At 37.0% G+C, this 12,106-nt stretch overlaps 1 protein-coding gene across 1 annotated transcript; it reads right to left on the bottom strand.

Moving 5' to 3' along the window:
- Nucleotides 1–4,885: 4,885 nt before the first annotated feature.
- On the bottom strand, nucleotides 4,886–11,727 carry LOC129889954 (PGR5-like protein 1A, chloroplastic). The gene is made up of 11 exons (XM_055965436.1): nucleotides 11,444–11,727; nucleotides 8,476–8,591; nucleotides 8,210–8,306; nucleotides 8,014–8,114; nucleotides 7,510–7,566; nucleotides 7,332–7,408; nucleotides 6,930–6,981; nucleotides 6,063–6,173; nucleotides 5,884–5,981; nucleotides 5,712–5,788; nucleotides 4,886–5,160 (listed from the first exon to the last, which is right to left on the bottom strand). Exons 1-10 carry the CDS (start codon nucleotides 11,637–11,639, stop codon nucleotides 5,719–5,721), a joined length of 975 nt encoding a protein of 324 aa, XP_055821411.1. The 5' UTR covers nucleotides 11,640–11,727; the 3' UTR covers nucleotides 4,886–5,160; nucleotides 5,712–5,718.
- Nucleotides 11,728–12,106: the final 379 nt, after the last annotated feature.

The raw sequence follows: 12,106 nt of genomic DNA, 5'->3' as shown, positions 1-12,106 counted from the left end.
ATACAAGGAGAAAACAACAATTAACACTTCTCTCTTGTAAAAGGAACAACTACTAAAGAGGACACTCAAGACTAAAATATTTATCTTGGTGTATAACTCTCTTTGTATTCTTACTCTCTCTTTCTGGGATGGGATAAATGAGGGCAAGAGGTCTTCTATTTATAGGAAACTAGAAACGCGTAAAATCCGCGTATTGAACCTCCCTTTTTGACTACGCGTTCAAAACGCGTTTTGTTCCTTTTTTGACTACGCGTTCAAAACGCGTTTTGACTATCTTGCATTCTCCCACTTGAAGATTTAATTGAGAATCAATTAAGTCTTCACACCATCCTTTCTACCCAATTACTGCAATGTTACGTTTCTGCTAGGCCAATAGAAGATCGACACCATATGAACTTGTTACTGTTGATCGGCTTCATAAACATATCTGTCAGGTTGTCATTACTGTGAATTTTCTGAATATCCACACTACCTTCTTTCACCTTCTCACGAACAAAGTGATACTGAACTCGTATGTGCTTTGTTCTTGAATGAAATGCCGGATTCTTTGCAAGATGCAAAGCGCTCTGACTGTCACAAAACAGAGCAATCTTTTCTTGTTTGTGCTCGAGCTCCTCCAGTAACATCTGCATCCATATTGCCTCTTTGCTAGCTTGTGTAGCTGCTACATATTCTGCTTCCGTCGTAGATGTAGCCACGATAGATTGCAGTTTTGAAACCCAACTTACAGCTCCTCCAGCAAGAGTAAACACATAACCTGTGGTGGACTTACTTTTATCAAGATCACCTGCATAATCTGAATCAACATAACCTTTAACAGTAAAGTCTGATCCTCCATAACACATTGTAACATCTGAGGTACCCTTGATGTATCTTAGGATCCTCTTAACAGTATTCCAATGCTCTCTACCAGGATTAGCCATGTATCGACTAACCACTCCCACTGCTTGTGCAATGTCAAGTCTTGTACATACCATGGCGAACATTAAACTTCCCACTGCTGATGCATACGGTACTCGAGACATCTCCATCCTCTCTGCTTCATTGCTAGGACTCATACTTGAGGATAACTTGAAATTAATAGGAAGTGGGGTAGAAATTGACTTACAGTCTTGCATCTTGAAGCGTCTCAAGATTTTCTTCAAGTAGTTCTTTTGAGAAAGCCAAATCTTCCTATTATTTCTGTCTCGGTGAATTTGCATCCCTAGAATCTTGTTTGCTGGTCCCAAGTCCTTCATTTCAAACTCCCTAGCCAATTGTGCCTTTAAATTTGTGAGACGATCTTTGTTGGGGCCTTTTACCAACATATCGTCAACATACAACAACAAAATAACAAAATCTTCATCACCAAATCTCTTGTAATAAACACAAGGATCTGAACTATGTCTGTTGTATCCAAGGCTTATAATGAAGGAATCAAATCTCTTATACCAACATCTCGGCGCCTGTTTGAGACCGTATAGAGATTTTTTCAACCTGCAAACCAAGTTCTCTTTTCCTTGTTCTTCAAAACCTTCTGGTTGGAGCATATAAATTTCTTCTTCAAGTTCTCCATGAAGAAATGCAGTTTTGACATCTAACTGCTCCAAGTACAACTCAAATGTAGCACACATCGCCAGGACCACTCGAATTGTTGTGAGTCGAACCACTGGAGAAAATATCTCATTGAAGTCTATACCTTCTTTCTGAGCGAATCCTTTCACCACCAATCTTGCACGATACTTCTCCACTTGATCATTACCATTACGTTTGATCTTATAGATCCATTTATTTCCAATGGCCTTCCTTCCTTGTGGTAATTGAACAAGATCCCATGTTTTATTTTTATGGAGAGCTTCAATTTCTTCTTACATTGCTGTCACCCACAGAGATGATTCTTGGCCTTTCATAGCCTCGTGAAAAGTTGAAGGCTCTCCATCTTCTGTTAGTAGACAATATGTAATATTACTCTCCATAGAATAATCTGAGTGCCAAGCTGGTTCTCTTCTCTCCCTAGTTGACCATCGAACTTCTGGAATTTCGATCTCAGCTTGCTCTTGTTCTTCGTGCTGTGGTGCTGCTTCAGAAGAAACTGGAACTTCTTCTATTTCTTCAACTTCAACTGTAGTAGTCTCTGATTTTTCTTTTGAAGTGCTACCTTCTTTTGCTTGTATCTTGTTTTCAACAAATACAACATCCCTGCTTATTACCACCTTACGGGCTGTGGGATCCCACAAGCGATACCCCTTGACTCCATCAGCATACCCTAAGAAAATGCATTCCTTGGATTTTGGATCCAACTTCGATTTTTCTTGGGTGTTGTACATAACATAAGCAGGACTTCCGAATATATGTAAGCGAGAATAATCAGCTGGTTTTCCTGACCACATCTCCATTGGCGTTTTCAGATCAATTGCGGTTGATGGTGACCGATTGATCACATAACAGGCGGTTTTGACTGCTTCTGCCCAGAATGGTTTTTCCAACCCTGCAGTTGCCAACATAGCTCTTGTCCGTTCCAATAAGGTTCTGTTCATCCGCTCTTCTACTCCATTTTATTGTGGAGTATATGCCACCGTGAACTGTCGTTTAATACCTTCTTGTTTACAGAAGTTATTAAATTCATCACCAGTGTATTCTCCTCCATTATCTGTCCTTATACACTTGATCTTTTTCTCAAATTCAAGTTCCACCCGTGCTTTGAATTCTTTGAAAACTGAAAAAACATCTGCCTTCCTCTTGATTGGATACACCCAACTTCTCCTGGAGTAATTGTCGATAAATGACACGAAATATTTCGCTCCTCCTAGAGACTCCATCGGTGCTTGCCAAACATCAGAGTGAACCAGATCTAGTATTTCCTTGCTTTGAGCAGAGGAACTGCTAAACTTCAGTCTATTTTGCTTACTGGTAACACAATGCTCACAAAAGGGTAGTGAAACCTTTTTGAGCCCTGGAAGAAGTTTTTGCTCAGCAAGAATCTTCAAACCTCGTTCCGACATATGGCCAAGTTTACGATGCCACATCATCGTTGATTCTTCAAATGAACTTGCTGACGCGGTTGATGCTTCTCCTTCTTGGTGTGTTTCACCTTTAAGCACATATAGGTTTGCAGCAAGTTTTTCCGCTTTCATCACTACAAGCGCTCCTTTGGATATTCTCATGACTCCACCATGAGTCTTATACGAACATCCATTATCATCTAGTTGTCCTAAAGACAATAGATTCTTCTTCAAGTCTTTTACATGTCGTACCTCCTGGATAGTGCGAACCGTGCCATCATACATCTTTATTTTGATGGACCCAATACCAATAACATCCAAAGCATGATCGTTTCCCATGAACACAGACCCTCCTGAGATAGGATTATATTGATGGAACCATTCTCTCCTGGAAGTCATGTGCCATGTTGCTCCTGTGTCCATGATCCAGACATCAGCGAAATGTTTTCTGCCTTCATTATTTGATATTCCCTCACTACATAAAATATCGCCATCATCCGAGGTACATGCAACATTCCCTTGAGCATTTGATGGCTCAGGGTTTTCACTCTTCTTCTTGAACCGACAATCTTTCTTGAAGTGCCCTTTCTTGCCACAGTTGTAGCACTTGATATTCTTCTTACTTCTTAATTGAGATCTGCCATGATTGTGACTCCCACTAGGGCCACGTTCCGTTGGTCTTCCTCTCACCATCATCAAAGCTTCAGCTTGCTGCGAACTTGTTTGTCTGTCTTCCTTATTTTTGCGCCTATTTTCTTCTTCCAAGACAGCGGCTGCAATTTCATCGAAAACTAGACTGTCTGTATTGTTCGTCAGGTTGATGATGAGTTGATCATACGAGTCAGGCAGACTTTGAAGTAGAAGCTTCGCACGTTCAGTCCCCTCTATTTTGCAACCCATTGTTGTAAGTTGCGAAAACAGAGTATTCAAAGTATTGATGTGTTCAGTAACTGACATGGACTCTGCCATTCGAAGAGTATACAATCTTCTTTTTAAGAAGATTTTATTATGTAAAGACTTGGCCTCATACAACCCTGTAAGAGTATCCCATATTTCCTTCGCCGTCCGCTTTTCCGCTACATTAGATAACACTTGATCAGCTAGTTCCAAGTGTAGATCAGCAACTGCATTGCTGTCTATGTCATTCCACTTGCTGTCATCAACAAAGTCTGTGGGTCTGCCTTCAATTGCAGCTAAGCAATTGTCTTTTCTCAATATCGCTTTTATTTTCATTTTCCACAATGAGAAATTAGTCCCATTGAATTTTTCAACATCAAACTTTGTTGTACTCGACATTGTTATTTGCTTCACACCCTTCTAGATCGTTTCTGAATATTTTTGCGAACAATCGTGACAAACTGTACCGTCACCGAAATTTACTATTCACGTGAATAGTACTGTTCACCAAATTTACTATTCACAAATAGTACCTTTGCATAAAACAGACAGAATAACCGAGGGCTCTGATACCACTGTTGGGGGAAGGAAGCACCACAACTAAAATTTGATATGATGAAAATTATGAAAATAAATTGGACACGAGAATTTTACGTGGAAACCTCTCCAACTGATAGAAGGGAAAAACCACGGGGTAGAAGGATCTCACTATAAAAATATGGAGTACACAGCTCTCAAATACAAGGAGAAAACAACAATTAACACTTCTCTCTTGTAAAAGGAACAACTACTAAAGAGGACACTCAAGACTAAAATATTTATCTTGGTGTATAACTCTCTTTGTATTCTTACTCTCTCTTTCTGGGATGGGATAAATGAGGACAAGAGGTCTTCTATTTATAGGAAACTAGAAACGCGTAAAATCCGCGTATTGAACCTCCCTTTTTGACTACGCGTTTTGTTCCTTTTTTGACTACGCGTTCAAAACGCGTTTTGACTATCTTGCATCAACTCTATTCAGGATATTTGATTATCTGAATCAAAACATTCATGATCTCCCGCTCCATAAAATTTGTTAAATTTTTAGCCTATGGTATATACATACATTATTTTAACTACATATTGACACACTGCAAATTACAAAGTATCCACCATTTTAACATAAGAAATGGTTTTTAATTTTTACATATTGCTCTCATCATGTACATATTGATATGATCTCCCTCCCATGCAAATTGGTGTTAGTGCAATCTCTTTGCAGATGTCTCACACACATATCACCCTGCATTTACAAGTAAAGTTGTTAGTTACACAACAACAACAACTACCTTTATTGGGTTAGAGAGGCTATTCCTATAGGCCCTAGGATCAAAAGAAAGTCTCCACAAAAAAGCATCATTCTATACATGTAATAAAAGCCAATTTAGGCAAATGTTCCTTTTCAAGGCCACCATTTACATCTTTTTTCCTGTTTTTTTTTTTTTTTTTTAAAAAGTTGTGCAAATATAGTCCTTGAAAAACTACTCTTCCGGACAATGTTAGACTCACGTCTAATGCTTGCAATTGCTCCCCTTACAGATGAAACATTACACTTTCATAAACGTTTGCAATATTACAAGATGTAATGTTTTCTCATAAGATTTTCAGTTCTATAAGTTGCAAGAGAGATAAAAAGAGAGTCATTTACTAAAAATTGTCCGGAAAAGGGACAATGGGCGAAAATTTCACTAAAATAAGCATCTCTTCTTTATGTTGAGTTAGGTCCAAAGTTCATTTTCTTTACGTAAGTGTCTTTTGTTTCTTCCTTAAGCAACAATAAAATCGCATAGGTACCTAGATTTCATGCGCTACTTCCTTCCGGCAATGTGATTAAGCGTGTGGCTGAATCATAGACCATCTCCGTACCACAACTGAGAAAATTATATCAATGGTTAGCCTATGGAGAAAATCAACTAGAGAATGATGATAAAATAACCTTAGAAGACGTCGACATTTTTGGACTTACTTTGTGCATTTCACTTGGTTGGATTTACCTCCACTAGATATAGATAATATGGTACCAAAGAAAGAAGTGTTTTCTGTTCCACAATTCGGACAGGGGCCCTGAAATTTAAGTTTATCGAGCATCAATTTCAAATAGACAACCTTTACATCATCATACAGAAAGCTTATGAACTTTTATACCTTTAAGATAAGAAAATCTTTAATGATAACGTTTGTAATTGTAAAGGATAACCACAGTATGGAGGGCAAAGCGGCAAACCACACGAAAATGAAACTGAATGGCTCCGGAAGCTGCAAAAGAAACGATCATAGTGTATCTTTTAGTTTTTGAGAGAAAGGAAAATGATCACAGTTAGTTTTCCCAAAGAATCATTGAGCAGAAACATGTATAGACAGTGCATCAAGACGAGCAGAAACACAGATAAGGAACTAGTTGAGTTCTAATTTCCAAAATGTGCATATGAGTTTCTTGTCATAAAATAGGCTTGCCATGATATGATCTTATGGTTCACAAACACGTGATATCGAAACTGGCACCCTGTGTCACAAAGACAGGTATAAATTACATCGTTTTCCTTAGCATGCATATGCAACGGTGACTAAATTACGAAAATTGGTTAATGCAGAACAATGAAGATCACTTGTAGTCATATGGAAGAACCTAAGGTTAATCAACATTGACGCATTTGCAGATTTTGCATGGAAGTTTAGTAATTATTAACGCCTCTCATAAAGATTAGGTGTAATTACAAAAACCACTTGTACTTCAAATTCTTTTGAGAAACTAGTTTGAACTCCTAACATACCATATATTGCCTCGATTAAACTATTCAGAGACATTCTTCTATGTTATTTCAAATCCATCTGGAATCACCTCGCATGTTAGTATTGTTTCATGCATTGAGATCTTCAAACTTCTTGTCACTTTGCTAAAGCTAATGAACATTCCCAACTTTTTAACCAAGTTATTGCAGAATATTCTGCAATTAATCACTTTGACTAGGAACAAAAAGTGAAGAACCAGGAAAGAGAATAAGATATATTTACCTCCAAAAGATAGGTAATCTCAAATCCTGTCAAATCATCAAGGAAGAAAAACCTGTAATACAGCAGCCAAATAAACCGCATTAAAGAAAATTGGGGTTGTTGCTTTATGATCTAAGAACACAAAACAAATGGTGCTATTTTGTTGCCTTTCCATTTTTTACATGAAGCGTAAAGATGTCTGTGTTTCTTCTTTTCTTTCACTGTCTCAAGTTGTTATCCCGTTTCCAAAAATTAAAATTTCTATTTGATATTATAAACACAAAAGCAAGAAAGAACCGACCTTTACACTCTCTAATGTTGCTATAATTTTTAGAAATGGACCAAAATTTTGTGTTGTTTGAAATTATGCAAACAACGTGATTGTGAAGTCGAAGTATTGAGAGAAAAAGAAATGCTACTCACAATCCAAGCGCAACAACAGCGGCAGGAACATTTAGCAAAAACATCTTCAGGTAATCAACATAAAGGTCACTGTAAACCTGCAGCAAGTAACTTCTATCAAAGGCATATTAAGAAGATACACAATGGCAAAAATGTAGCATGTACTTATAGTGCAAATGGAAAAAGTGATGGGACAAACCTTTCTACTACGGAGACTGCATCGTGGACCCTCAACCACAATATCACTGCCATCCATCTAGAAATTAAGGGATACAAAAAAAAAAATTGAAAACAGCATAAGAATGAGATATTTTTAAAAAGAAAATGAATAAGAGAACAAAAAAGAATAGTGGCAACGAATATTTTGTATGTCCATTTTCACCAGGATGATAAATAGAAGAATAGCCTTTATTGTGACAATGGAAAAATCTCATATTAGTTGCTGGCCAAACTTAAAAACAACCCGATACCTAAAGAAAGTACCAGATAATTCTTGATATTCCGAAACCTGAGCTTATACAGTGTAATCAGTCACTTTAATTCATAATAAAAACTACTTTGCACTTGTTTTTCTGGTGTATTTGTTTTTGCAAGTAAAGTAAAGGGATATTTTATAATAACATTCAGTACCAAGCTAATACTTTTCTGTTGTATTATATATTAAAAACTACTATAAGAATATGATTGACCAATGGGCAAGCACCTTCAGCTTCAACTTCAGCTTGTCGAACTCTTGATCTGTCAAAATTGGATTCCCAGATACATAAGCCATAGAAGCTTCCAAAAATCTCTGTTCATCGCCACCTACATTGAGAGAAATTGACGTCAAGGGCCCATATTGAAGGCATACAAAGACTATATTGTAAGAGTTTATATGATTAAATGAAATTGTTCTATACTTAGCATGACAACGCTGCTCCCTTCCCACATTAGTTCTTCCTTGAGGTTATCAAATTCCTCATTCGACATTATGGCCTTTCCTTCATAGTAGAATGACTGTGGTACACAACCAAGACAAAGCCATTAGGTTCATTAGAAAGGGGAACCAAAATAAGCAATGAAGAAAAACAATCAAAAGTGGTAAGATAAACCCCATGCACAAGCCTCAATCATCATGAAAATAAAAAAAATCCAGGGAATGAATAGATAATATTTGCTTCATTACTTGTAGTGCTTGAAGAAACTCTTGTTCCATTTCCCCCATGGATTTCTTTTCTTTCCTGTCAAGACTACAATACTGCAAAATTTTGGTGTCCTCAGCCTCATCTTCTTTGACCTGACCTGAAAGCAAAAAAAATAAATGAAATATGAACATGATATGGTATGGGCAACCATGAAATGGGGAATTTGGATAAGATCCAAAAAATAATGAAAAAGGAAAAGAAACGTAGATAGAAGAATATTTCAGTTTCTATGATCAACCCTTCGTTAATAGTTGACATTGACCTCCTCTTTGTTAATCCCTTTCGTTGTCTCACCACTGTTCTGTTGTTTCTTTGTATTTAAAATGACATACTGAACCCAAGAAAAAGAGGAAGTGGTTGAAGACCCTGATGAATCTACAGTTGAAGGTGCAATAAAGGATTTTAGTTTTTGTGGCTATGAATATAGAAGAGATACTATGGCAAGATAAGTAGCAACACCTTCTTGAACATGTTTAGGTACTATCATAGAGTTCTTTTACTCCTGTTAGTAAGGTAGTTGACAGTGAATCACTTTTCTTTGCAGCAGCCTTGCCTCAACTCAGAAAAAGGTTACTTTTCTGAGGTGCAGCAGAAGCTTGTTAAATCTATTTGAGTAGTCTGGAAGACTAAACGGCATTAACTTTTGCAAGCTCCCTTACATTCTCTCAATTGACATAATCTTGCTACTAAAAAGTCTGGCTTTAATGCAATTGACCAGACTTACTCAACAGGGAGTTGAATCTGTTATTCTGCCTAATAACTGCCGTCTTTCTTGGCCTACATCATTTCATAAACGCTGGAATACCTAGACACCTTTCTAAAGTTATTAAGATTGGTGACTACAACAACTACTACTTCTCAGTCCAAAAAGAAGTTGGCATCAACTATATGAATCCTCACTGACCATTTCACTCAACTTAAACTCCTCACATCTAAGTGGCGATGTGATGGAACCCCTAGTCTGTTTTTAATATTCTATATTATCAAAATTCATCATAAATTGACTAGTTTTACACTGACTGGCTGCCTGTTGTAACCCTCTTCCTTTATTTGGTCTTAGGACCGGCAACGTAAGCAAGTTCACATGGTAGGTCATAGCTGTATATGCTTATTTGGTGACTCATTAATCCTGTTAGCATATATACTTTCCGTGTTAGCTATCTCAATAACCTAGAAACTGGTGATCAGGCATCCACTTCGAACCTGGTTAATGTTACTTGCATAGTGTTTCTGTTAGTAAACTGTATTGTAAATATTAAAACCAGTAACAACAAGTAAAGGTAATAAAATACAGAATCTGGAAAATTAATGCAGAAACAGAATCGAGCCCACTGAATGCACAGTGTGTCCTTAAGGAAATTATTCCCCTCAAAGTACCCGAGGTTTTGGAATGTTTCCTCCCAGGATAGAACGATTTACTCACTAAAGTAGAGGTACTGCAAATCTTTGATGACTGCGAACCACTTGAAGGATATATATCACACGATTTTAGGAAGTGCAGAAAGAAGAAGAAGAAAATGGTATGTTCAGAATTTCGTATAGAACATTCTGAGGATTAACAGATATATATAGACTGTTTATACCTTTTAAGAAAAGGCACCTGTTGGGAAAAGGTTTGCCTGTTGAGAAGGTTTGCAACTTTTCGGACAAGGTTGCAACCTTTCAAAAATCCGTTGGAAAAAACGGAGATTAATTAAAAATTTAAAGAAAATTTGGTCCAAAAAGATTATCAATTGACCAAATCCAAAGCCGAAGCCGAAGCCGAGCGAGCGAGCGACGACGACGATGGCGCGAGGGGAGACCCTCTTCTTGATCCTTTAGCAACATGAAGGAGTGCTTCTATTTTTAAATAGGAGACTTTTCATTTCCACCACCTATGTGGGACCAAAGCTTATTTAATAAAATAAGAGAGAACATATCATTAATTTTCTCCACTTCTTTTTCCCTCAATTTCCCATTCAACCTATCATCAATTAAACCCAACAGTTTCACTATGAAAGAGAGAACCAGAATTTCTCATCTTCGCCAATACTCCCTTGTACTGAAACAAAAATTGGCATGGAAGTAGATGTGTTGAAATTCTTCACTCTGAGAGAACATGTTAGAGTTAGTCTATTGAAATGCTCTTTTTCTGACGGCAAGTAAATAAAAGTAATTCTTGAGAAAAGTCTACTTTTAGTTATAATTACATCATCCCTTTTCTTTGCAATGCGATACATTTACTTCACATGCTAGGCTAATCCACACCTTACTGTGATTCTACGATAATAACAACGACTAAGCCTCAGTCCCAAATAAGTTGGGAATGTCTATATGAATCCCCTCTTCTTCCTTTAAGCTCATATCATATCATCATCATACAGGTGATTACAAGACTACCATCTATAAAAGCTAAAGTATTTTAACTTGTTTTGAATCCAAGATTCCCTAAACAATTCGAAACATCTACCAACTGAACAATCCTTCAAGACAATCATCAACTCAGAAGAAATAAAAGAAAGGGAGAAGGTCCAAACTTCCCCCATACTACATGAAATATCCTACTTTACCCTTCGTTATACTTGCGCGAACCATATCCTTGCTGTTAGAAAATAATCTTGTATTTGCACTTAGACTTAAACAAAGCTCCAAGATGAACTGAATGAATTTCACATTTCAAGATATTTCAGTAAAAAGGTCCAAAATTACCCCTTCACCTTTCACTATGGCTTAAAATTAATTTCTATTACACTTTAAGTTAGAGTTGAAGCTCCATTGAGATCAATGACAAATACAACCATTTACTAACAATTACCAAATTCTCAAAGGGTATGACTGAACCCCAAAGTATAATGGTGGATAAAAATCAAATCTTTTACCACCTTCCCTACAATAAACTAAAGAAACCCATCAAAATCATCCATAATTCACAATAAATAAAACCAAAGATGAAAACTTTAAATCCCTAACCTGGCTGGTCAGCAGTGGCCTTAGGGGAAAGAATCAACAACTTTCTTCTAATAGACAACTTTCTACTGGCACCAAAAGGGATCAATGGGAGCCTTGGTGAAGAACCAGCAGGTAAAGAAGCAGAAAAGATTGGTCTTTTAAAAGGGGCATGAAAAAGTCTAGAACTTGTTATACTGAAGCCAAGTTTGGAGGCCATTCGTAATAGAGGTGGCAGGAAATGTGAAGAAAATTAAAGGAAGTAAAAAGAAGAAAAATTGGATGCATTGTGGGAAAAATCTTGAATGTTAAGGTTATGGTGGAGAGGTGAGGGGAAAGAGTGGCAACAAATGAGAGGAATTCAAGATAAGGTTAATGTGTGGAGGGAAATAATTTTTTTCCGTACTTTAGTTAAACTTCGTCAATAATTTTTTTTTTTTCGGTCCATGTCCGATACCTTTATTAGAATTTGATTAATATTGATTTGCATTGCAAATGGCTCCATTTGTGTGGAAGCACTTTTTTAGTCTGATGTCCGATACCTTTATTAGAATTTGATTAATATTGATTCGCATTACAAATGACCCCATTCATGTGGAAGAGCTCGCTATTCAAAAAAAATCAATACTCGTGATTCGAACTTAAAAGCTATTAAAAAGGAAACAATCTTATTCATTCCACCTGATC

This window comes from Solanum dulcamara, chromosome 5 (assembly GCF_947179165.1).
Source record: "Solanum dulcamara chromosome 5, daSolDulc1.2, whole genome shotgun sequence".
Taxonomy (NCBI): Eukaryota; Viridiplantae; Streptophyta; class Magnoliopsida; order Solanales; family Solanaceae; genus Solanum; species Solanum dulcamara.
Note: the sequence above shows the minus strand (reverse complement) of the source record. Positions and strands in the feature narration are given on the sequence as shown.

Bases quoted from the DNA above. Each gene is read 5' to 3' on its own strand.
- LOC129889954 (XM_055965436.1), bottom strand. From the start codon at position 11,639: ATGGCCTCCAAACTTGGCTTCAGTATAACAAGTTCTAGACTTTTTCAT. The intron at 7,409-7,509 runs GTTTGTCCCATC...TACTTGCTGCAG, and splicing joins GCAGTCTCCGTAGTAGAAAG to GTTTACAGTGACCTTTATGT. The intron at 6,174-6,929 runs GTAAATATATCT...TTTCTTTTGCAG, and splicing joins AGATTACCTATCTTTTGGAG to CTTCCGGAGCCATTCAGTTT.